Source organism: Phocoena phocoena, chromosome 6 (assembly GCF_963924675.1).
Source record: "Phocoena phocoena chromosome 6, mPhoPho1.1, whole genome shotgun sequence".
NCBI classification, from domain to species: domain Eukaryota; kingdom Metazoa; phylum Chordata; class Mammalia; order Artiodactyla; family Phocoenidae; genus Phocoena; species Phocoena phocoena.
In genome coordinates, this window is record NC_089224.1 from 10,354,463 (window position 1) to 10,376,180 (window position 21,718).

At 42.4% G+C, this 21,718-nt stretch overlaps 1 protein-coding gene across 3 annotated transcripts in view; it reads left to right on the forward strand.

The window, feature by feature from the left end:
• INTS9 (integrator complex subunit 9) overlaps positions 1 to 21,718 on the forward strand; it is a 109,892-nt gene that overhangs the window by 71,917 nt on the left and 16,257 nt on the right. For all 3 annotated transcript variants that reach the window (XM_065878755.1, XM_065878756.1, XM_065878758.1), the window contains 5 exons: positions 6,865 to 6,976; positions 9,436 to 9,616; positions 13,474 to 13,534; positions 16,714 to 16,885; positions 19,803 to 19,927. In XM_065878755.1, coding sequence (XP_065734827.1) covers positions 6,865 to 6,976; positions 9,436 to 9,616; positions 13,474 to 13,534; positions 16,714 to 16,885; positions 19,803 to 19,927 — 651 coding nt within the window. The remainder of the gene's footprint in view (positions 1 to 6,864; positions 6,977 to 9,435; positions 9,617 to 13,473; positions 13,535 to 16,713; positions 16,886 to 19,802; positions 19,928 to 21,718) is intronic.

Sequence of the window (21,718 nt, forward strand, 5' to 3'; positions counted from 1 at the left end):
GATGTTCACAGTGGGAATTCCTTCTTGCCCTTGGGGTTGGAGGAGGCTGGTAGCTGGCATGAGAGAATGTTTCCTTCTACCCCACACTGCCCATATTTACTCTGTCTCCCCTTCCTATCCTTCTCCCTTTGGAGTTCAGGGAGTTCAAACCTCCTGGTTTGTTTTCCGGAGGTCTTAAAGACTTTGGCAGTAATAGATGTAGATGCTTCGCTTAAATCTAAAGAAAATATCTTAAATTTGGAGTCCTTGAATCAGGTTTTTAGAGCTCAGGCAGTTGCTTGGGTTGTTTTGCTCTGTTTTTTTTTTTTTTAATATTCTTCCCTCTGAATTCCCCAAATGTTTTGCTATTGTTTATGCAGTTCTTTAATCTAGATGCTCTGCAGTAAAAGGTTTTTTTGGCTTTTTGGTTTTTCTACTGTATTTTATTTTATTGTAATAAATCAGTAACTTGCTCCAAATCTTCACGTGGATGTACATGTTAGCATTTTTCAGCCAGTCCTTAGTCGTCTGATGGAAATATCTGTAGGCTGCTACTTCTCGCTCCAGACCTGGCTTCATGGGGATCTTACAGTCAATCAGGTTCAGTCCTTGGGAGTTTTCTAGGAGTGTCAGACTTACCCTGGTACAGAACTGGGGGGTTAAAATCACATGGTTACCCTCATGCACAGAGCAGAGCTGGGGATGGAGGTCAACACAAAGACATTGTCCCACATCCACAAAACTCATGTTAATATAGGTGGTTGAGGCTTCCTTTGCTCCCCTGGTAACCTGGTTCCCATGGAACACCTGGGCTTCAATTCTGCACTCCCTTCTGTAGCATCAGAGTCCACTGCGTGAGAGCCAGGCCTGGGCTGAGTGTTGACCCGTCAAGAGGGTGCAACCTGAAAACTATCACTTCTCTGGGCCTCAGTTACTCTACGGAGACCAGATGACTGACATTCTTCAGCATCACATCTCTGTACAGCTGTCCCTGGGATATGTCCACGAAGGGCCCACTCTTCCTGGGTAAAGGACACAGCCATGTCCCCGAAATGTTATTTAGGAAAAATGTCTGGGACAAACCACAGCATACAGTTCCCTCCTCATCTGCCAGGGCTGTGGGCAGGAAGCTTGTTCCTGTCCATGGGTGCAGCCCCAAGTTGTCCCAAAGCCTCGGCCTCCTCAGGTTGGTCCTGAGGAAGCAAAGCTCTGTCCGCACTGGCAACGTAGCACCAACCAGTAAAAGTTAAACTTGATATATTTGGGGGCAGGAGCGGTGAGGAAGCTGAGCTACACACGGTTTGTGGTTGGTTTGGAGAATGGGGCTCAGTAAGCAGATCCCATGAGGCGAGGAGGGAGAGACTGAACGACTTGCTGGACTCCTGTCTGTTTCTTTCCACACTTGCTGTTTTGTTTCTTCTCTGGCAGACAGCTTCTCTCTGCAGAGTATTTCCTTCTCTCAAAAGTAATATATGCTACTTACGTGCATTCACTTGTTTATTCATTCCTTCCTCCCGTCATCTAGTCTGTTGTATTTCCTAAACCCCTGCTTTGGGCACTGAAGTGCGCTAGGCTGTAAGGGGAACATAGATGGTTAGGTGCTGGGTTTACACAAGTTATCATAGAGAAAGAAGATGAGTGCACACAGGACTTTTCTCCAGGGTACAAGTGATTGATCCTTTCAGATTAGAAATCCAGTGAAGTGCCATGGGATTCAGAAGTAGGGTGCACCCCTTCCTGTTGGGGATTAGGAGACCTCTTGGAAGAGTGGGCTTTTAATTGGCCTTAGAAGGCTGGGTATGATGTGCTTCGTGATTCCAAATATACTTCCTACTTTCTGTTATCAAAGAAGCATAGGTCATTGGGTCATTAACTTTTTCACGGATTCCTCCTTTTCTGCCTTTAAGCAAATCGGAGGGGTTTTAATATGGAAAAAGGCTTTCAGAAGACTGTCTCATCACCTGCTGCCGTAGTCTCTCTCTTAACCATGATGCGATTTCTCCTGTTCACCTTGTTTAACTCGGTCTGTGAACATTACTTTCTCATCTTTTACCTCCTGGATTTATTTCACATCTCTAGCTCAACAGTGATCAGTTTCTGGTCAAACTTAACTTTTTCCGTTTTCCACAGCATCTCACAGCTGCACCATTCATCAGTCTCTTGTTGACATTCTTTTTAGTCTAGGCTTCTGTAGCAATCTTTTTGTTGTTGTATTCCTCTTCTTGCTCTACCTGATCTTTTGCCATATTACAGGGTGAGTGTACCATAAACTTAACCTTTCCCAAACCCCTGAGTTTTACAAGGTAGGAAGCTCTTCACTGCATCTTGTACTTCTCTTGTCTTTGCCCCTCTCCCACGTTCCTTACAGTGTCCCTCCAGCCTTGGCCCTAGACCCGCTTCTCTTTTCCTCACTCCAAATAAACTGACGTTTCTGTTACGTACTTTGATGAAGGTACCTAGCAGATCTCCATATACATCACATGCCACTGTTTTATCTTTAAGCTCAGATTAAATCATTTCCCTACCCTCAGAACACCTGCAGCTTGCCAATGCTGGACTTATTATTGCCTCCTTATTCTTTTAAATCACTGCATCCGAATTTCCCTTTGACTGCATTTCTGACTTCAGATTTTGGAGCATGTTAAAGTCTGCTTTCTCCCTTGTCCTGTATATTCAATCCATTCCCCAAAGTCTGTTAATTGTTTTGTATGATGTGTAGATCTGCTTCTTCCAGCTCCTCAAATGCCATGAAGTTGTAATTTTTTCCCTTTATGTCTGTCTGGGCTGCCTTCAAAGTGTTCTCCGTCTGTTTGGTCTCACTCCCCTTCCTTCAGCTATTGTCTGTGTTTATTGTTTAAAAATGTCATCCTCCGGCTTGAGACCATTGACTCCTTATTGCCTAGCCTATCAGTCTTCACGATTCTGACCTTTTAGGCCCTTAACCAATAATACTTTCTCTCTTTTTCCTAATTTCTTTTCTCAAATAAATCCGTTTGGCATCTACAGGCTGCCTTCCCCTGCCCTCTGCCCTCCCTGGCCCTCCTCCTGCTGTTGACATGCTTATCTCATGTTCCTGACTTGTAGTGCCTGTTTCCTAGCATGGAATGTTCTCACTTTGCTTACCAGAATGCATGTTCTTTTCATGTGTTCATTTATTCAGTGAATGTTTATTTACTGTTTGCTGTGTGCCAGGCATCTTGCCAGGAAGTAAGGATACAAAGTCCTTGCTCTCAGGGAGCTTCATAGTCCCACGGGGGACACAGACAGGTAAACAGGCGATTACAATTCATTGTGGTTGGTGCTGGGATAGTGAGGCTTGGAGGCCATGAGGGCACATGTAGGAGGGACGTCTTGGTGTAGGGGGTTTGGGGGAGAGGGGTGTCACTCAGCCATTCCAAAGTCCGCCTGAAATTGAGTCTTAAGTTCCTTAGCCAAAGAGAGAAAGAAAACTAGAACGAAAACTTCATCTGCCTCCCCTGGCCTAGTAACCTCCCCTGGCCTAGTGCAGCCCTCTAGTCTGCATTCGTCCTGGTACTTAGATACTCAGTGCAGACTCAAGAAATTTGAATTACATTTTTTATGGCTTTGGGGAAAATCCTCCTTTTTGATTATACATACTTGTTTTCTCTTCAACTTGGTCATAAGCTTCTAGGGCCTAGAAACTGGATCTCCTTTTTCTCATGCCCTGTGCAAAGTGTCCAGTAAAAATTAATCAGCAGAGGGGACTTCCCTGTGGCACAGTGGTTAAGAATCCACCTGCCAATGCAGGGGACACGGATTCAATCCCTTGTCTGGGAAGATCCCACATGCCGTGGAGCAGCTAAGCCCGTGTGCCATAACTACTGAGCCTGCACTCTAGAGCCCACGATCCACAACTACTGAAGCCCATGCGCTCTAGGGCCCGAGTGCCACAACTGCTGAGCCCACATGCTGCAACTACTGAAGCCTGCACGCCCTAGAGCCCACGCACCACAACTACTGAAGCCCGTGCCCTCTAGGGCCCGAGTGCCGCAACTACTGAGCCCACATGCTGCAGCTACTGAAGCCTGCACGCCCTAGAGCCCACGCACCACAACTACTGAAGCCCGTGCCCTCTAGGGCCCGAGTGCCGCAACTACTGAGCCCACATGCTGCAACTACTGAAGCCTGTGTGCCTAGAGTCCTGCTCCACAGCAAGAGGAGCCTCAGTGAGAAGCCCGCACGCTGTAACTTAGAGAAAGCCATGCACAGCAACAAAGACCCAACACAGCTAAAAAAATTTTTTTAATTAAAAAAAATATATATTTATAAAACAAATTAATCAGCAGAGGACCAGCACAAAGACCACAGCATCCTTGGACCTAGGCTTTTTCAAAATTTTATTCCACAAGTTTGATTGTGACTGTCAACTTTGTAAGGTATTTTTATTTGATTCTTGGACACAGTGGAATTTTTTGTTTTTGTGTGTTTAAACAAAATGTTCCCACTTCAGGCACTCAGTGAGTGACCACTGACACCAGTAATATATGCATTTGCTCTTTGGTGGTGAAATGGAGATGGTGGTGGTGTCAGCTTAGTTTGGAGAGTGTCACTAAAAGCCTTTTAAGACTACTTTATTTTATAGTAGCCCTGGGAATCCACAAGAAATGTCTCCCAAGTTTTAGGGCTAAAACTATGAACATCTAGTCTGACTTGATCATGAAGTATCTCAGTGTCCAGCTCGGTGGTAGTCATGTTGTAGTACTGCCTTTGTTTTTTATTATGGGCATTTAATTTTCAAAGGAAGGCAGTGGTAATGGCTGAGGTTCAGAGATGATAATGTTTTCAGTGCCAGAGTTTTCTCCCCACTGAGTCTTTGTTTAGATCAGTAGTCCTTAATTAACCTTTTGGGGGTCATGGCCCCAAATGACAACCTAATTAAATCTGTGGAAAAATGTATACAGGCACACAGAATTGTGTGTTCCATTTCAGGAGGTTCCTAGGCCCTCTGAATGCCCCATCAGCCCTGTGAATCATTAGTGGCTTGTTCTAATAAGATTCGTATAAAATTCTTGTGCTTTTAAGCTGAATATGCTATCCAGTGAAGCTCGGTCCTTTTGGTCACCATTCCAGTTTCCTTCTGCTTGGTGTGTGTACACAGTGAACGTTCCCAGGCTCATTACACATCAGCTGCTCTAAACCTCTGTACTTTACTTCTCCTTTCCTCCTTCTCTGGAAACAGTGAACGTATATGTGTGTGTGTGTGTGTGTGTGTGTGTGTGTGTGTGTGTGCTGGAGAAGTGCAAATAGGTTAGTTCTGCCTGAGAAGAAAAGCTCTTACACGCATTGTTATGTATCTGTGCAAATAGGAATTAGAAGCTACTCATTGTAATTGTCACAACTGTACTTCTCCTTTATTCATGTGAAAGAAGTATTTTTCAGGTTATAAAGCAACTTATATAACCACACTCATGTTATTTTAAAAAATAATGAAGCCCATATATCCTTGTGTATATAAAATGCTAAAGGATGATACATCAAAAGGCACGTATACTCCGAGATAGCAATGCAGATGGTAGGTGTTTGCTGCACTGCTATTTGAAATTTGCGGGGGGAAGTCTGGGTGGAACAGAAAGAAGAGGGATAAGGCTTCTCAGTAAACGGTGTTTCTGGCTTCTTTCTTCTGATGTTCTGTGAGTATGTTAAATGAAACTGAGGAAAAGATGCATTACAAAGTGAAAACATTGATGAGCTCTCCAGCATCTCAATCCATGGGCCTTTGTTTTTTTCCCTTTCTATTCCTCTTATTAAGTACTTTTTAATTTTTTTACATTTTTTTTACAATTTTTAAAGGTTACTTTCTATTTACAGTTATTGCAAAATATTAGCTATATTCCCCATGTTGTACAATACATCCTTACATGGGCCTTCATTTTTGTTTCCAACTTTAATCCTGATTTATTTGGAAAAAGTAATTAGTATTTTTTTTTGAAATGCTCTGAAAACAAAGTTAAATTCAAAAATAAATCATCCTAAGGACCACACAATAGTACACCATAGGACTTCATAGGCTACGGGAAGATCATGTGTATTAGCACATGAGACTCTCAGAAGCCACTGAAGGGAGATGGGTCAAGAAATAGGCCCATTCTATAAGAAACTCAGCTCGGAGGCTTGGCTGAGGTCCAGTGCTGGTAATGGAATTGAAGGAGGCTTTACATTTCTGGTTCCTAATCCAGTGTCCTTCTTTGCTCCTCTGCCACTGACTCTTAGGGAAACGCACCCCAGCTCTTTGAGTCCCAACTTCTGTATTTTCAAAATGTACCCTATTTCATGTACTTGGCAGAGCTGTTTTGAGAACCAAATTGTATAGTGCAGTGGTTCTCAAGGCATGATCCCCAGACCGGCAACAGGACCATCTCCTGGGAGCTTGTTAGAAATGCAGATTTTCAGGCCCTCCTCAAACCTGAATCGGAAGCTCTGGGGGTGGGGCCCAGCGATCCACCTCCAGGTGATTCTGATGCACGCTCAAGTTTGAGGGCCACCAACGATATGTGTGAGATAGCCTTTTGAAAAGAGCAAAGCATTATAGAAGTATAAGATAATGTGCTTATTTTTCATTGAGGTAAAATTTATGTATAGTGAAACCCAAAGATCTTAAATGTACAATTCATGAATTTTCATATCATGTCATCACCATACCAAACAAGACATAGAACTATCACCCCATAAAGTTCCCTCCCATGGATCCCCATCCCCCTTGGGCAACCGCTGTTCAGTGATAGACTTTTCGTTAGAGGAGGTGAGATGATTTGATGATGAGTTGGACATGGAAAGAGCAATAACTGTATTGTCCTTTTCCTTTACTACTTATATCTAACCTTTTCTTTTTTAAATTACTAATCATAGTTCTCTGTGGTTTTTCAGCCCATGGACCAAGCTTCTCTCAAAAACAGCGATGTTCTCATTCTGACAGGCCTTACCCAGATTCCCACCGCAAACCCAGACAGCATGGTGGGAGAGTTCTGCAGCAACCTGGGTATGTATCCAATGCAAATCTTAAACAAGATAAAATGTTTTACATTTATTTTTTGGTACCTTGATTCTGTGGTATTTTTTGTCCCTTTGCTTCACATTCACACCCTCTGATGCCCCCTACTACGGCCTTTCCCCCCATTTATTCCCACCCTGTCTGCTCATCCTTCAAAGCCTACTGTTGTCAACAAAAGCAATTCTTAAGCAACTTAAATCTGAAAGCACAATAGGAATGGTGGTTATAACGGTAAATTAGAATTTTTAGCACTTTATACAACAAATGCTCAACATTTCGCCCACTTGATTTATGTAGAAACTTATTCTTGTTTTCTGGTGGGATTTGGGAGTGGGTCAGGGGTGCTTATAGGGTAAGCAAAGTTAAAGAAGGAAAGGATCATATCTTTGCTTTGCAAATAATAACACAGAAAAGACTGTTGATACTTTGAATTCACAACAGTGATACAGGTGAAACAGTTGTACTTTTTTTCCCCACTATTTGGTTGGTATAATTTTTTTCTTCTTTTGGGGGAAGACTGAATTGAGAGACTTGTTGCGTATTTGCTACCTGGAAGAAATGTATGTTTCTTTGGATATAATTGTCCGTAAAATCTAGAAATGCTGCATTTCTTTTAGAAATGTGTAGGTTGCGTATTGTCTTAGCTTAGGCTACTGTAACAAAATACCTTAGTATAAGCTTTAAACAATACTAATTTCTCATAGTTCTGGAGGCTAGGAAGTCAGAAGGTTGCCAGCATGGCTGGGTTCTGGTGAGGGACCCTCTTTCTGGCTTGCAGACGGCAGCCTTCTTGCTGTGTCTCACTGGTGAAGAAAAGCTGTTCTGGTGCCTCTTCCTCTTCCTCTCCTTATAAGTGTGCTAATCCCATCATGGGGGCTCCACCCTAATGGCCTAATGGCCTCATCTAGATGTGGGTACCTCCCAAAGGTTCCCCCTCCTAATACCTAATTGGGGGTGAGGGCTTCAATACATGAACTTTAGGAGACACAAACTTTCACTCCAAAACTGTTGCCAGAGAGGAGTTAATGCGCTCAGGCCCCCCATCCCTGGCAACTCTGGGGGAAAGAAGTGGTTGTCATCTAATATTTACATGGAAGGCACTATCCTTTGAAATTTCACTTGCCCTTGCCAATAATCCTAGTCTTTTTTTGCTCTTTGCTGATTTTAAGACAAAGGTAATTTATTCTTAGCTTGGAAAAAGTATCAGACTGGTCTCAAACAGAATCTTTTATTTGTATGTTTGTGTATAATCCAGAATCATGGACTCAAAGAACTTCAGGTCTTAAAGGAACTTTACATCTAATCCACTGTTTCTCAAAGTGGGGTCCACTAACCACCTGCCTCAACATCAGTGAGGCCACTTCTCAAAAATGCGAATTTTGAGGTACCACCACAGACCTAGTAAGAGAGACCCATAGAAAAGTTGCATTTTTAACATGTTCTGGCAGTCTTCATGCAAAATAAAGCTTGAAAAACACTGATCTAGTTCACTCCTCTCATCAGCGATGAGGAAGCTGAGGCCCAGGAGGTTACAGTGGCCTAACTAAGTAAGGTCCCATAGCTTGTGAGAGAGACGGGTCTAGAGCCAGGCCTCTTGAGCGCTGATGGCTATCTGGTCTTTTCTGTGGTTCCGTACTCTAGTAATAGCAAGTCGGCCAGTATTCCAGGCACAGCATCCAGGAGAACCTGGATGTCAGAGTTGGGAACATGTAGGAGGAGGATAAAAGTCATCAGAGACTTCAAGTTCTGTACCCAAACGCTGCTTGTTTCAATCTATGCTGGAAACTGAACAAAAAACAAACTTAAGAGATCTTTGGCCTTTTTTTAGCCAGTTATAGCTTCTAATATGATTTTACCGTAAGTTGCAATTCCTCATTTGATAACTTATTTTAAGTATTTAAAGTATAGAGGATTTTCTTATAGCCAAAACATTAATGAAAGAAAATGCTACTAAAATGAGTCAAAGAGAAAAAACTTGGCCTGTTTCCTTATAGGTCATTCAGCAGTGGTCAGAGGCTGAAGAGAGACAAATCCAGCAGAGTTTTGAGCAGGAGCTAAAAAGAGAAGGAGCTTGGAGGGTCTGTCCTGAAGCTCATCTGCCATTGGGAACCTTGACAACCCAGACCCCTAACTGCACACCCTGTTCCCAGGCACTGAGACATTGGTTAAAAACTCAGCTGATCATCAGTCAGCCTCTGGATCCTCCCACTCCAGTGCTAGTCTTCAAAAGAAGTAAATTGTTATACATACGAAGTGAATTATAGGAACAGATGTAGGAAATGAGAGAAATGCAAATATTATTTTTAAAGTTCTGTTCTCCCTGTGTTAAACTGTTCTTTTGATACTACTTTTTTTCCCCCTCTGGCTTCAACCTTTCTTTTCTTTGTTATTTTTTTTTAATTGAAGTATAGTTGATTTACAATGTTGTGTGGCTTCAACCTTTCTAGCATTGACAGTCCGGAATGGAGGAAACGTGTTGGTCCCCTGCTACCCTTCTGGAGTGATCTATGACCTTCTGGAATGCCTGTATCAGTACATTGACTCTGCCGGCCTCTCCAGCATTCCTTTCTACTTCATCTCCCCAGTGGCTAACAGTTCACTCGAGTTTTCCCAGATTTTTGCCGAGTGGTATGTCTCTGTTCTTCCTGTGATTCAGTAATTCAAGCAGTAAGAAAAGAAAAATGTTCTTAATTTTAATTTAAAAAGAAATAGAAGTAATCCTATATTTTTCTCACATTACTATGAAACCTTCATTTTGTTGTTTTTCCCTGTCTGTGATGTGAAGATTATATTAATGAAAGCCAAATCTGTGATATTGCCAGGGTTTAGAAGAATTGTTATTAAGAAGGGAAGGAGGGAAGGTGGGAGAGCGAAGATGTAGCTTAGCCAGCACTTTGAAAATCAGTAACAAAACTATCATACACTGACCTTCTCACATGCTACCCTCTATCTATTACAAAAGCTAAAAGCTAAAAGCTAAAAAAAGTTCAAAGCCCAAGCTCATTTTGTCTAAAATTTATAATACCAAATCTGATAGGAAAAACTAGCTTATTTTTTCATTTCAATAGTATATTTGGCAAAATCAAGTTTTACTACAACAGGAAATTGTTTGATCAAATCCTAGGATGGGTAAATTATTGAGCAATATGAAGTGGGTGAACCTTTTTAGGATTATTTAGATGGATATTTGAATCTAACTCGCCTGGCCAAAAAAAGTCAGGGGTAGGAAGAAATAGAGCAACTTAACTTTTACAGTGGATCCAGTAGTGCCTTAGGATGGGACTGTGACATACATATATATAGGGTGTGCTTAATCCCGTTTACTGGTGTGATAGCCTAATAGACACAGTATTCTTCTAGAAGCTTCTACTTTAAAAGGAATTTTTGGGCTTCCCTAGTGGCGCAGTGGTTGAGAGTCCGCCTGCCGATGCAGGGAACACGGGTTCGTGCCCCGGTCCGGGAAGATCCCACATGCTGCGGAGTGGCTGGGCCCATGAGCCATGGCCGCTGGGCCTGCGCGTCCGGAGCCTGTGCTCCGCAATGGGAGAGGCCACAACAGTGAGAGGCCCGCGTACCACAAAAAAAAAAAAAAAAAAAAAAGTAATTTGTACATCGTTCTGTACAACATACGTCATTTGTACATTATGGTGTGCACCCTCCCCTCCCCACCTTTTTAAATACAGTTTTTTTCTCTCCGTTTTAGTTGTGGTGAAGGTCCTTTTTTTCTGTTTTTAGATCCAGGCAGGCTTCTCCATCCCATGTACATATTATTCATGTTTGTCCATAGGACTTTTCGTTGTTATTTATATTTGACTTATTGTTAGTGACTAACAATAAAAAGTCACTTTTATTGGTAGCCATTGAATTTTATCCTTTGCTTAGAGTTTTTTCTCCCCCAACACAGGAAGATAATCTTGAATAAGTGGTAGTCCACCCTAAGGATGACTTGCACATTTAATCAGCATGTTCTGAATTTCTTCATCCAGATCCTCAGTTAAAAATATTGAAAACTACAAGCTCCTGGGCAAGCCCTTGTGGGCCCCTGTGGATGGTGTCCTAGCCGGGTGTGTGCCCTTCAAGTCCACTCTTGACCCATTACATGCTTTTCTTATTGTCAAAATGTCTGATTGGGTAGAATTCAGGACTGCTAAAATAAGAGTAGGTTGTTTTTGAGTTTTTATTTTTTGATATTTGTTTTTAATATGTGTGTAATACATGTTTACTATAGAAAAAGATAACAAGTTAACAGAGAACAGTAAAAAAAACTGAACCCGTGATCCCACTGTCCAGAAATAATATCACTGTTAGAATCTGATGTATTTCTTCTTTCTGTATAGGGATCGTGCTGCATATTTAATTGTGAATCCTGCCTTTAAATTTTTTAATACTAGATTAGAGCATTATAAAATCTTTGAGACCATAATTATTGCTTGACTGCATTATTACATCATTAATCATCATTTATATGTAGTATAATTTACTTAACTATTGTCTGAAGGGGTGGACAGGCTTTTCCCAATTTTTTTCCTTTTAGTGATAAATTTTCAATTAGTATCATTCTGTGTATATATGACTACATCTTTTGCTTTGGGTTAGTTACTAAAAATAAGATTACTGGAACAAAGGGTATAAATAGCTTTTAATGTTCATTATACAAATCTAAACTGCTTTCCAGAAAAATTTTTATGTCATCTGTGAATTGTTCCTTTTTTGCCCATTTACTTATCAGAGGTGTTGTACTTTTATCTATTTATTTGAACTCTATATATGTATTGAAGATCCTAACACTTTGTTATATCTGCAGACATTGTTTCCCATTGTGATACTTTTTTTCAATTTCGTCTTTGATTTTGTGTTTTGAATAATAACTTGTTACTTTAGTAAATAATTTTAGGCACAGAAAAGTTGCAGAGATAATACAGAAACTCCCATATACCTTCCACTCATTTTCCCCCCAATGTTAACATCTTACATGGCCATGCGTTCTGTACCAAAACTAAGAAATTAACATGAGCACTCTATTATTAACTGAACTCCAGTCTTTATTCAGATTGCACCAGTTTTTTCACTAATGCTTGTTTCCTATTCCAGGGTCCAATCCAGGGTACCACATTGCATTTAGCTCTTTGATTTTTTTGACAGAAGTATTTTAGTTTTACAGCTTTATGTATTGATGCTAAGTGATGTAGCATATTATCCTTTGCAACAATCGAAATTAAACTTTTAAACTAAGAACTTTTGTCTCTCCTCCTGAGTTTGAAATAAAGACAGTACTGTTGTCTGTTTAGATATTATTAATAAGTAACCCTTCAAAAGTATCTTGTTCCCATATGTACAACTTCTTCCAAAAAGGATATAAAGTAATGTTTTTGAAATCGAGTTAAACTAAAGAAGGAAAAATTAGATAATTGTATTAATGAAATTCAGACAAAATCCAAGCCCCAGAGTTCTGAATTATTCTGCCAAAAGTAACATCTATTAGAATTGTTGAAATGCTTTAGTTCTATTTTGATAGAATTCTTAGAAGCAGGCTTTAACAAACATAATCACTACATATATTTTTTCCAACTTTTAAAAATGTCAGAGCTACAGAACACCCACGTACTTTGATTTAACAATTGTTAACCTTTTGCCACATTTGCTTTTCCAGAAATCTCCATATTTTAAATGTTATATCTGGCTAGGGAAAAACACAGACTACCTAAAACGTTCACGGTGTCTAGATTAAGATAGAGTTACTGGAGAGATTTATTATTCTCCAGTTTGAGTTACCAATTCTGCTATTAATGAAATGGTGCATGTATAAAATAGAAAAGCTATGTCTCAAAAAAAAAAAGTGTATCACTTTCTCCTCAAAATTGATCACAACTAGGGAATTCCTTGGCAGTCCAGTGATTAGGACTCTGTGCTTCCACTGCAGGCACAGGTTCGATCCCTGGTTGGGGAACTCAGATCCTGCAAGCTGCGAGGTACAGCCAAAAAAAAAAAAAAAAAAAAATTTTTTTTTTTTTTTTTTGATCACAACTAAATGCAATACGGTATCTTAGATTAGATCCTGGAACAGAAAAAGAACATTAGTGGAAAAATTGGTGAAAGCTGAGTAAAGTCTAGAGTTTAGTTAACTGTAAAGTACTAATGTTTATTTCTTAGTTTAACAAACATAGTGCCATACCAGCTAAAAGGTACATGGGAACTCTGTACTGTCTTTGCAACTTTTCTGTAAATCTAAAAGTACTTCAAAATAAGAAGCTTATTTTTAAAGAAAAAAATGTATTGAGGAATTTCAAAGGCTAAAACTGTGCTCACAAGTGACTTATGTCCTGATTACACTATAAATGCTGGTGTTTTAGTCACAGTGAGATACACTGACGGGAAAATTTCAAATAAACTTCGGTATTAAGTATTTGCGCTGCTACCACTAGGTGGCAACAGATGCCACTGTACGCCCTTGCCTAACCTGCTGATTTGTTTTTCCTCCTCAAAAGGCTTTGTCACAACAAACAGACTAAGGTGTATCTCCCAGAACCGCCTTTTCCTCACGCAGAGGTAAGAAAATGGAATCACTGGGTCAGAGCAAGAATAAAATGTAGATAAATAGATATGGGTGGATATAGCAGGTCATTAGCTTTTAAAAATCCGAAGATAATTTGATATAGCCCTTTGTTTCCCTTGTAAGATGGCAGTGAAGTACTCTGACTCAAGATTCGTTACTTTCTCTTCTTCTTAACACATTATATTACCAGTATGTTATTCAGTTAATAGCCTACCTCTGTTTCATTGACCGAGTGAGGAATTTTATTCTACTTTTTTGCATAAATGATTTACTTATTGCCAAAGTCTTCTTTTTGTTTGGTTATGTCTGTCATTGGTATAAATTTTTAATGATGAAAATAAGAACATTTCAGTTTAGAAAACAGAAAAATTCCCCTTCCTCACAGAACCAGTGAGTGATTTTATATGGCTGTGTGTGCCCAATTTTGTTTCTACTGCTTTTTTTTTCACCCAGTGCTGGGTGTATCATGGACATTTATCTGTGCGCCTCACTGTTATTATTGCTACCTAATATTCCGTAGCATATCATGTGAACATACTATAGTGTACTTAACCATTCCCTTCCTATTGGACAATAGCGTTACTCCCAGTTTTTTGTTATGTTTTTTGAAAAGGATGTGTAAATTGGTATAACCACTTTAGGAAACTGACAGTAAAGTTGAACCTAGGACTGTGACATCCTCTGTGCCTCAGCTGTTTCATTCCCAAAGTCTGTACTGAACAGAAATGCAGGTGTGTCACCCAGAGATCTGCACAGAAATCTTCATAGCCCTCTTGGTAATAGTGCTGAAATGTACCCAAATGTACATCAACGGGTGAATGAATTTTGTGGTATATTCACACCTTACATCAAAGAGGATGAAGGGACTCCAATTATATGCAACAATGTAGATAAATTTCACAAACATAATGTTAGTGAATGAAGCCAGATATAAAAGAGTAGATATGGTGTGATTTTATTTATATAAAAGTTCAAACACACAGAAAACTCATTTGTGGTATTAAAAGCCAGGAGAATGGTTATCCTGGGGGTAGCAGTGGGGTCAGGAAGGGGACAAAGGGGGATTTCTGAGGAGCTGGTAATGCTGTTTATTGATGTGCATATGGGAACGTGGAAGTTTTCAGTTTGTAAAAATTCCATCAAGTTAGGGATGTCCGTGCGGGTACTTATGCATAGGGATTTTGTTGACTTATTTGCTATGCAGTTAACTATTCGGCTCAAGAAAATTACAGCAGTTGTCCTGCTGATTATTTTAAATCTGACTACTGTTTTCCTACTCCAAAGGACAGGTCTTTCATGAACCAGAATGTCAAGTGGAAGGTTTTGAGGAAGTTATTTGCAGTCCTCATACTCTCTTACAGCAGCCAAGATTTTTGCAAGCTCTGTCATTACTACAGTGAAATTCAGGCTAGATATCTCGTGTCAGAAATTTAAGTATAGCAAAACATTAAGTGTAGCAAAACACTGAAAGTCTATTTGCCTCTTCCCTAATAACAATTAGCCTTTCTTCAGAACGTGTTCTCTAAGGGTGTTACCGTGTTCTTACCCACAAGTATGTCATGGATGACCTTTGTCCCATTTACAGTTAAGAATGTGAAAAGACCATAAGTACATGATCAGGATTCCTGAAATGCACTTGTCAATATTAGGGCGTGATGGAGTTGATAATCGGTATTATGTGACCAGTGCCCATGAGAAAATACAGTTCTGCCCTTAGTACTGATTTAAAAAATTGCTTTACAGAATTCCTACCCTACAGCTTCATTGCCTATACAGTTTGCACCTTAAATCAGCACAAAGGTAATTCTGGATGGTCAAAAAGGTAGTAAGTCCGCTGAAAAAGTAGATCTGATTGGCAAAAAAAAAAAAAATCTCAGTTTGCCTTAAAAAGTGACTTAATTTATGTGCAAAGACATGCTGCTCTTCTTAGAATCCCGTTCATCTCCTTGACATCTATGGATACAGTAGAACTAGTCCTTTAGTCAGCCATTCACCTGTTTAACTGGGGCAAGTAATGATTTTGGCCAGATGGGTTATACAAAGAATGTCAGTTTTATTTGTATATAACTTGGAAGGGAAGTGGGAATGCAGTGATTGTTGCATCTTTACTATTCATATCCCATCCAAGCATGTGACACCTAATTAAGATCTCCAGGGTAGTCTTGCTAATGAAAGCAGTCTCTCTGAATTAAAGATTAAATCTTCAAGATGAAGAGAGTCAGCTTCCATTTGTGGGCGGCCCCATTCTGGCCACATCCTCACCGTTGGGGTGACTACAGTGGGCTTGGAGTTGTTGGCTGGGCTCCCTTCTTAGGCATTATGGGTGGCTACAGGATTGAGCTGGGTCACAGACCAATTCTTTACCCATCAGACAGCATCTCAGGGCACTACTAGTTGATATTTAGGGTCTCTGAAGTATGGGTGTTTGCCATCTTTTTGTTGCTAGAGTGGGGCAGTGGGGGCAGGGCTGAGGCAGCAGGAAGAACTTCTGAGCAGTGCCACAAGATGCCATCTGTGGTTGTAACTGTATATGGCGTTGCCTTGGGTCGGGCCTGGCGTTAGGAGAGTAGTTCCCAGTGTTGTGCTAGAAGGAAGACCTTTTTGGTTCAAAACATTCACTTTTGAGACAGGTTTGAGACTGTGCGTGGCCTACTTCTTACTATAGCTCTCTGTCGCGAGGACATCACATCTCCCACATTGCTGAAAGCCAGTTTGTTCTTGTGTTTATTAAGTCCCCTGCCCCTCGCCACAGTAACTTAACACAGCTGTACCGTCTCAAGAGGCAGTCCTGTGCTGGTAAACAATTTTTCCTGTGTGAAGTGTTTATTGTTGACAGAACTCGCTGATGCACAGAGTTTGGGAAACTTGTACTTCAAACAGTAACTTATATTGGGGACTTCGGGGCCTGGAGCTTGGAGTGTCAGGAAGCTATAAAGGAAGGGTTAGACAGAATCAGGCCATGACAACCTGAAAAGAAGTTTCCATTAAGTTTGGTAATTTTACCGAAAGGTCCCATCTTTTGAGCAAGTCACATTGTAGATAAAAAATTTGGATCTTTGGCTAATATTAATAGCATTATCTTGTATTTTTAATTTGTTCACTGTCCCATGCTGTGATTCTTCCTTCCTGGGTAGGCTAACATCTCTTCGTGTGCTTTTGATACGTATTCTAGCTCATTCAGACCAACAAGCTGAAGCACTACCCCAGCATCCATGGAGACTTCAGCAACGACTTCAGACAGCCGTGTGTGGTTTTCACTGGACACCCTTCCCTCCGATTTGGGGACGTGGTCCATTTCATGGAGCTCTGGGGAAAATCTAGTCTCAACACTGTCATATTCACAGGTAAATAAACCAACAAAACAAAAACCTGCCCTTCCCACTGTGACCATCCCTGCATAACCTGGTAGGATATACCTACCAGGTAGAGACGCTGGGAAGAATTTGACAGTAAGTTATAAGGTATAAATATGATCCCTATTCTGTTGTAAATACCAAAGGATAAAGCAACTGGAAGGGAAAGGGTAAGAACAAAGCAAAATGTCCTGTTAGATCACTGTGCACTGGACAGAGCTTTCATATCTGTTTTTGTAGATTTTCACCGAGACAGATTTCTGGTCTAGAACTACTTTGGATAGAATTTTGTAAGCTGTTCAAGAACGGCAGGAATTCTAATAATCATTTTAATAATAATTCTAATAATCAGTCTTGGTTTACTTGCTTTAGGACTTACTTACGGAGATGGATCTTTCTCCTTTGGTTATAGTTTACTCTGGCTTGCCGTTTTTCTTGTGGAGACCAACCCCTCAGAATAAAACTAATCCTTAAATGAGGGTAAGTTAGGGGTTTTACTTAATCACTATCTTATTTTATCAATTCACGGTCTTCAGACAGCCTTAGGATTTGAAAATCTCAGGGCAATGAAGTAAAAACACCTTGATCTGAAATCTGGTCCGAGTTACTGTAACCTCAGCCGGGTTACTCACTGCTCTGAGCCTCACTTTCCTCTGTAAAATGGGGTTGTTGGTCGCTCATCCTCAGGCAGCTCTGTGCATTTAGTGAAATGTTATAAGAAAGCACTCCTTATAGTGCCTGGCACAAAAGCCTGTTGAGAAAGTACCAGTAGCCTTCTTAGAGTTCTCTAATTACCTTTAAGACATGAGCCATGAAGGAGAGTCTAGTTATGCCCAAAGCTTTGGGGTCAGGGATGCTTGGGCCCTTCCCTGTGCTCAGCCTGTTGTGAGGACCAACCAGAGGCCACCAGGAACGCACCAGTAATGGAACAAAGTTGGGGTACTGACTCCTTGCAGTGAGGGGGTACCGCCATTGGGAGGCAGGAGACATCGCCGGGCACGTTCAGAAGAACTTACAGGCCTTGGCTTAGGTGATTTTGGAGGTGGGTTCATTGTTCTGGCTTGGGTGCCATCAGGAAGCAGTAGTTCTCTGGCTGGGTATCTTAGTGATTCTTGTCTAGAAGGCGAGAAGAATGGAGCCAGGAGAGGGCAGTGTTTGCTTGTTTGGTGGTTCAGACATGCTGTGGTCTTATGTTCAGGCATGATTAGGAAGGGTCTTATTTTTGTCTTGATCCATCGTGGTCACTGCGTGGCCTTTTCTCATGTCAGCGTCATATGAGGTGGTTTATGTCCAGTAAGCGGGTGCCACCGTGGCCTGGCCGTGAGTGCCGGGGGCGCTCAGAAGAGCAGCCATCGGGCGCTGCTGTTCTCCCTCACAGACCCCTTTCAGCCACAGGCAGAGGAAGTCAGGCCCTAAGACGTTGATTCACACTACCCAGAGCCTCACCATTGCCAAGTTCTGCTAAGCAGGAAGTCATCCAGAGAACACTGTCTGTAGTAGGACTGAGGGGGTCTCTCCTGTTCTTTCTGAGGAGATGTTGGCTCTGATGTGACAGTGGGTACAGTATTACAGAGACACAGAAGAGACACATGGCTATACTCCAAACGTCCCTCCAGCCAGCTAAGAAGAAAGCAAGGGCTACGTGATTGTCCATGGCATTCATTACCAGACATTCATCTGGGTAAGGAGTATACATTTAAACTGGTGTGTTCACTTCCAGAGCACAAGTTGTGTCGTTGACAATGTCTGCGAGGTTTTGGGCCTCCTTATCTGGTTGTATTATGACTGTGGGAGTTGTAGCTCACACAGTATCCGTACAAAGAGAGGCGCTTCTCCCCCGGGCAGCCGTGCTGGCCTCATTTGGGTGGTCTCTGGGTTCTTCCTGGGTAGACAGGATCCACTGCAGGGGAGGTCATTTAAAAAATCTGGAAGTTCTGTGAGTTGCCCTGAGGTCACCAAGTAAGTTCCTGGGAGCGGTGTGTGGAAAGCTGGGGCCGTAGGAAGTGGCGTCCTCGCAGGGCACAGACTGTGTCAGGAACCTGTGTGTCGTTTTTCACACCAGGAGTGAGCCACTGCTTTTGGCCCGAGGTGGGCAGCTTCCTCCAGCGGAGCAAACAATCCCCGCCAGGCTGGCCGTGGTGAGCGGCTCTGCAGAGAACAAGCCAGCCAGCGTGGCCAGCACGGTTCCCAGGCGCTGCACTGGCTCTGCTGATGGGGCCTCGCAGCCTCAGCACAAGCATTTTGTTGACGTGGGGTCAGGATCCTTCTTTTTTTTCTTCTGCGTGCATCCTGTCAAGTAGGAGGCACATGGTCTGTCTCCTACCTGGGGGTGACCTTTGAGTGCTCCGTTCGAGTGGCTTGTGCCGGATTTCTCCACCGTGAAGTCACCGCTCTGTGTCAACCAGTATCTTGTGGGGGACACTTCGAGCCTATGTACTTATCCTGGTCTTCCCCATGTGTTTATCTAATTTTTTTTAGCATCTATTGATTCTGGTCCAAATAAATTATTACTGTGATGGTTGCCAAATGATGAATTTTTTTTTCAATTTCGTCGCTTCTTTTACATTTATTAGTTGGCATTTTGTTGTAAAGAAGAGCTTTCCTTTCTCACCCATTTACTTATTTATCCCCTCATTTGTCTCATCTCTCTCTCTCCATCTGTGTTGAAAACCTGGCGCTCACGCCGTCCCTCCAATATATCCATCCTGCAGCGTTCAGTCCAGCCTCCCCGTCTCCTTATTTGTAAATCACTCCTCTCTCCCGTGATGGGGAATCTGGCTCCTGTAACCTTCAGTGCCTTTCCTGTCATGCTGCCCGTCTGCTGGGCCTCGACCATGCCAGCTGCTTCCTCACTGGGCCGTTCCTCTGTTGCCTGCATTTTAAATTTTCTTTCTTGTGCTCCCCTTAGAACCCGACTTCTCATACCTGGAAGCACTGGCTCCCTACCAGCCCTTGGCCATGAAATGCATATACTGCCCCATTGATACGAGACTGAATTTCATCCAAGTGTCAAAGCTGCTCAAAGAAGTGCAGGTAATGGGGAAACTGTGCTGGCGGCTCCCGCGGTCCTGGCATCTCTGTGCGGATTGTGTCTGTGGTGTGAGGGCCAGGATGGCGAGCTGCACTGCTTGTCTTCCTCACCCGTTCTCGGTCTGCGGAGTGCTCAGCCCGGTACCCTCCAGACTCCAAACCGGTGGGCTTTACACCCTGAAAGAAGTTTCTCCTCTAAAGAAATCAAAAGTGGGAGGAAAAGAAAGTGTCAACAGTGTCTCATTTTTGATGAGGACCATTTGTGTCCAGTTAAAAGTAAATTACCCCCTCCCACCACCAAAAAAAATCATTCTAGAAACATACTCGTCAAACTGAAAGACAGCTGAACTGAAACATATATTGGGCCCTTGTTGCACACGTGGGTTAGTACCACAGTGTTATGCTTTTGTTAGCGAATTGTTTTGGTTTGGTGGTTGTCGCTTTTTTGTTTGTTTCATTTTGCATTTTCTGCCTTAGAGAAAGGGAGGGAGTAGTTGGGGTAAAGCTTAGGCGAGAGGAGCACTGTTGGTCCAGAAGGAGAACGGGGAGGAAAAACTCACCGCCCTGGGTCACTTATCATTCGGGTGGCCCGTGTTTCGGGGTTGGAGGGGTGGTGGCAGTTGGTGAGGGAAACAGCTCAGAACAGGCGAGAGGAAGGGTTCTGATGTCCCATCACCTCGGTGTGCCTGGGACCTTACGTGAGTGCTGGGGTGCCCTGGACCCTAGTCGCTGAGCGAGGTGTGGTTGGCTCCCTGCATTTCTCGGCCTGAGCTGGGAGATCACTTTCCTCCTCTTCACAGAACCCCTGACCTCAGGAGGAGAGGCACTAACAGGAAACTCTAAGGAAGGGTAGCAGGAAACAGAGAAAGCTAGAGGCCTCCGCAGCACAGGGGTAACAGCTGACGGTGACCCCAAGCTTGCTGGGCCTTTCTCTAGACATGGTTGGAGCAGTTAAGCCACTTCCGATTTCTATGAGCGATCTGATACACCACTGTGTGCCTGTCAACTTGCTGGAAGAAACAGTTAAGAGCCTGTTGTTTTCACTCCTGAGTAATGTCACCCTCTATCCCTGAACCACGGCGGACTCCACAGCCCCCTCGGTGGTGTGTGAATAAGGGAAACAGGAGGCCGCCTGGTCCCCACTGCAGGGGAGGAGAACCTGGGGAGAGTCCTCAGGCAGTGACTGTGGAGTCGACTGGCTTTGAGACAGTTATAAGATGCTAACCAGGCAGGAAGGAGGGTGAAAGGCAGTCTGAAGAGGAGGAGGGCTGTCAGTCCTAAAGGACAAGTGCGGTTTGAAACGCAACCCGTCAGGTCTGTTGGAAGCCTTGTTCTTCCGGGAACTTGAGGCTCGGTCCAGACTCTTCAGTAAACGCAGTGACAATGCCTTGACTCTCTGGGTGCCACGTTCGGTTGGCAGTTGGGTGGTATTTGGCCAAAGTAAACATTGGCTTACTAATTGGTTTTCTCTCAAGATAATAAAAAGAGACATTTGTTAAAAAAAATTTAAAAATTCTATCTGATTCAGTGTGTCCTACACAACTGAGGATAAGGCCTCACCATTGCCCACTGCGTAGTACCAGTAGACCTGCAGATCCAGACCAGAAATCCAAACTAGCACAAAAAGTCACAGTTCTTGCTAATCAGCCAGTAGTGGTACCAAGTCGATGATGGGAAGTGACGAGAAGACTGCCCTCAAGGGGCTCAGAAGTCATTTGAGGGTAGACCCATGGCTGTCACCATCAAAGTGACTTAAATATAATGAAAAAATAAATGCAAACCAAGACAGTAAAT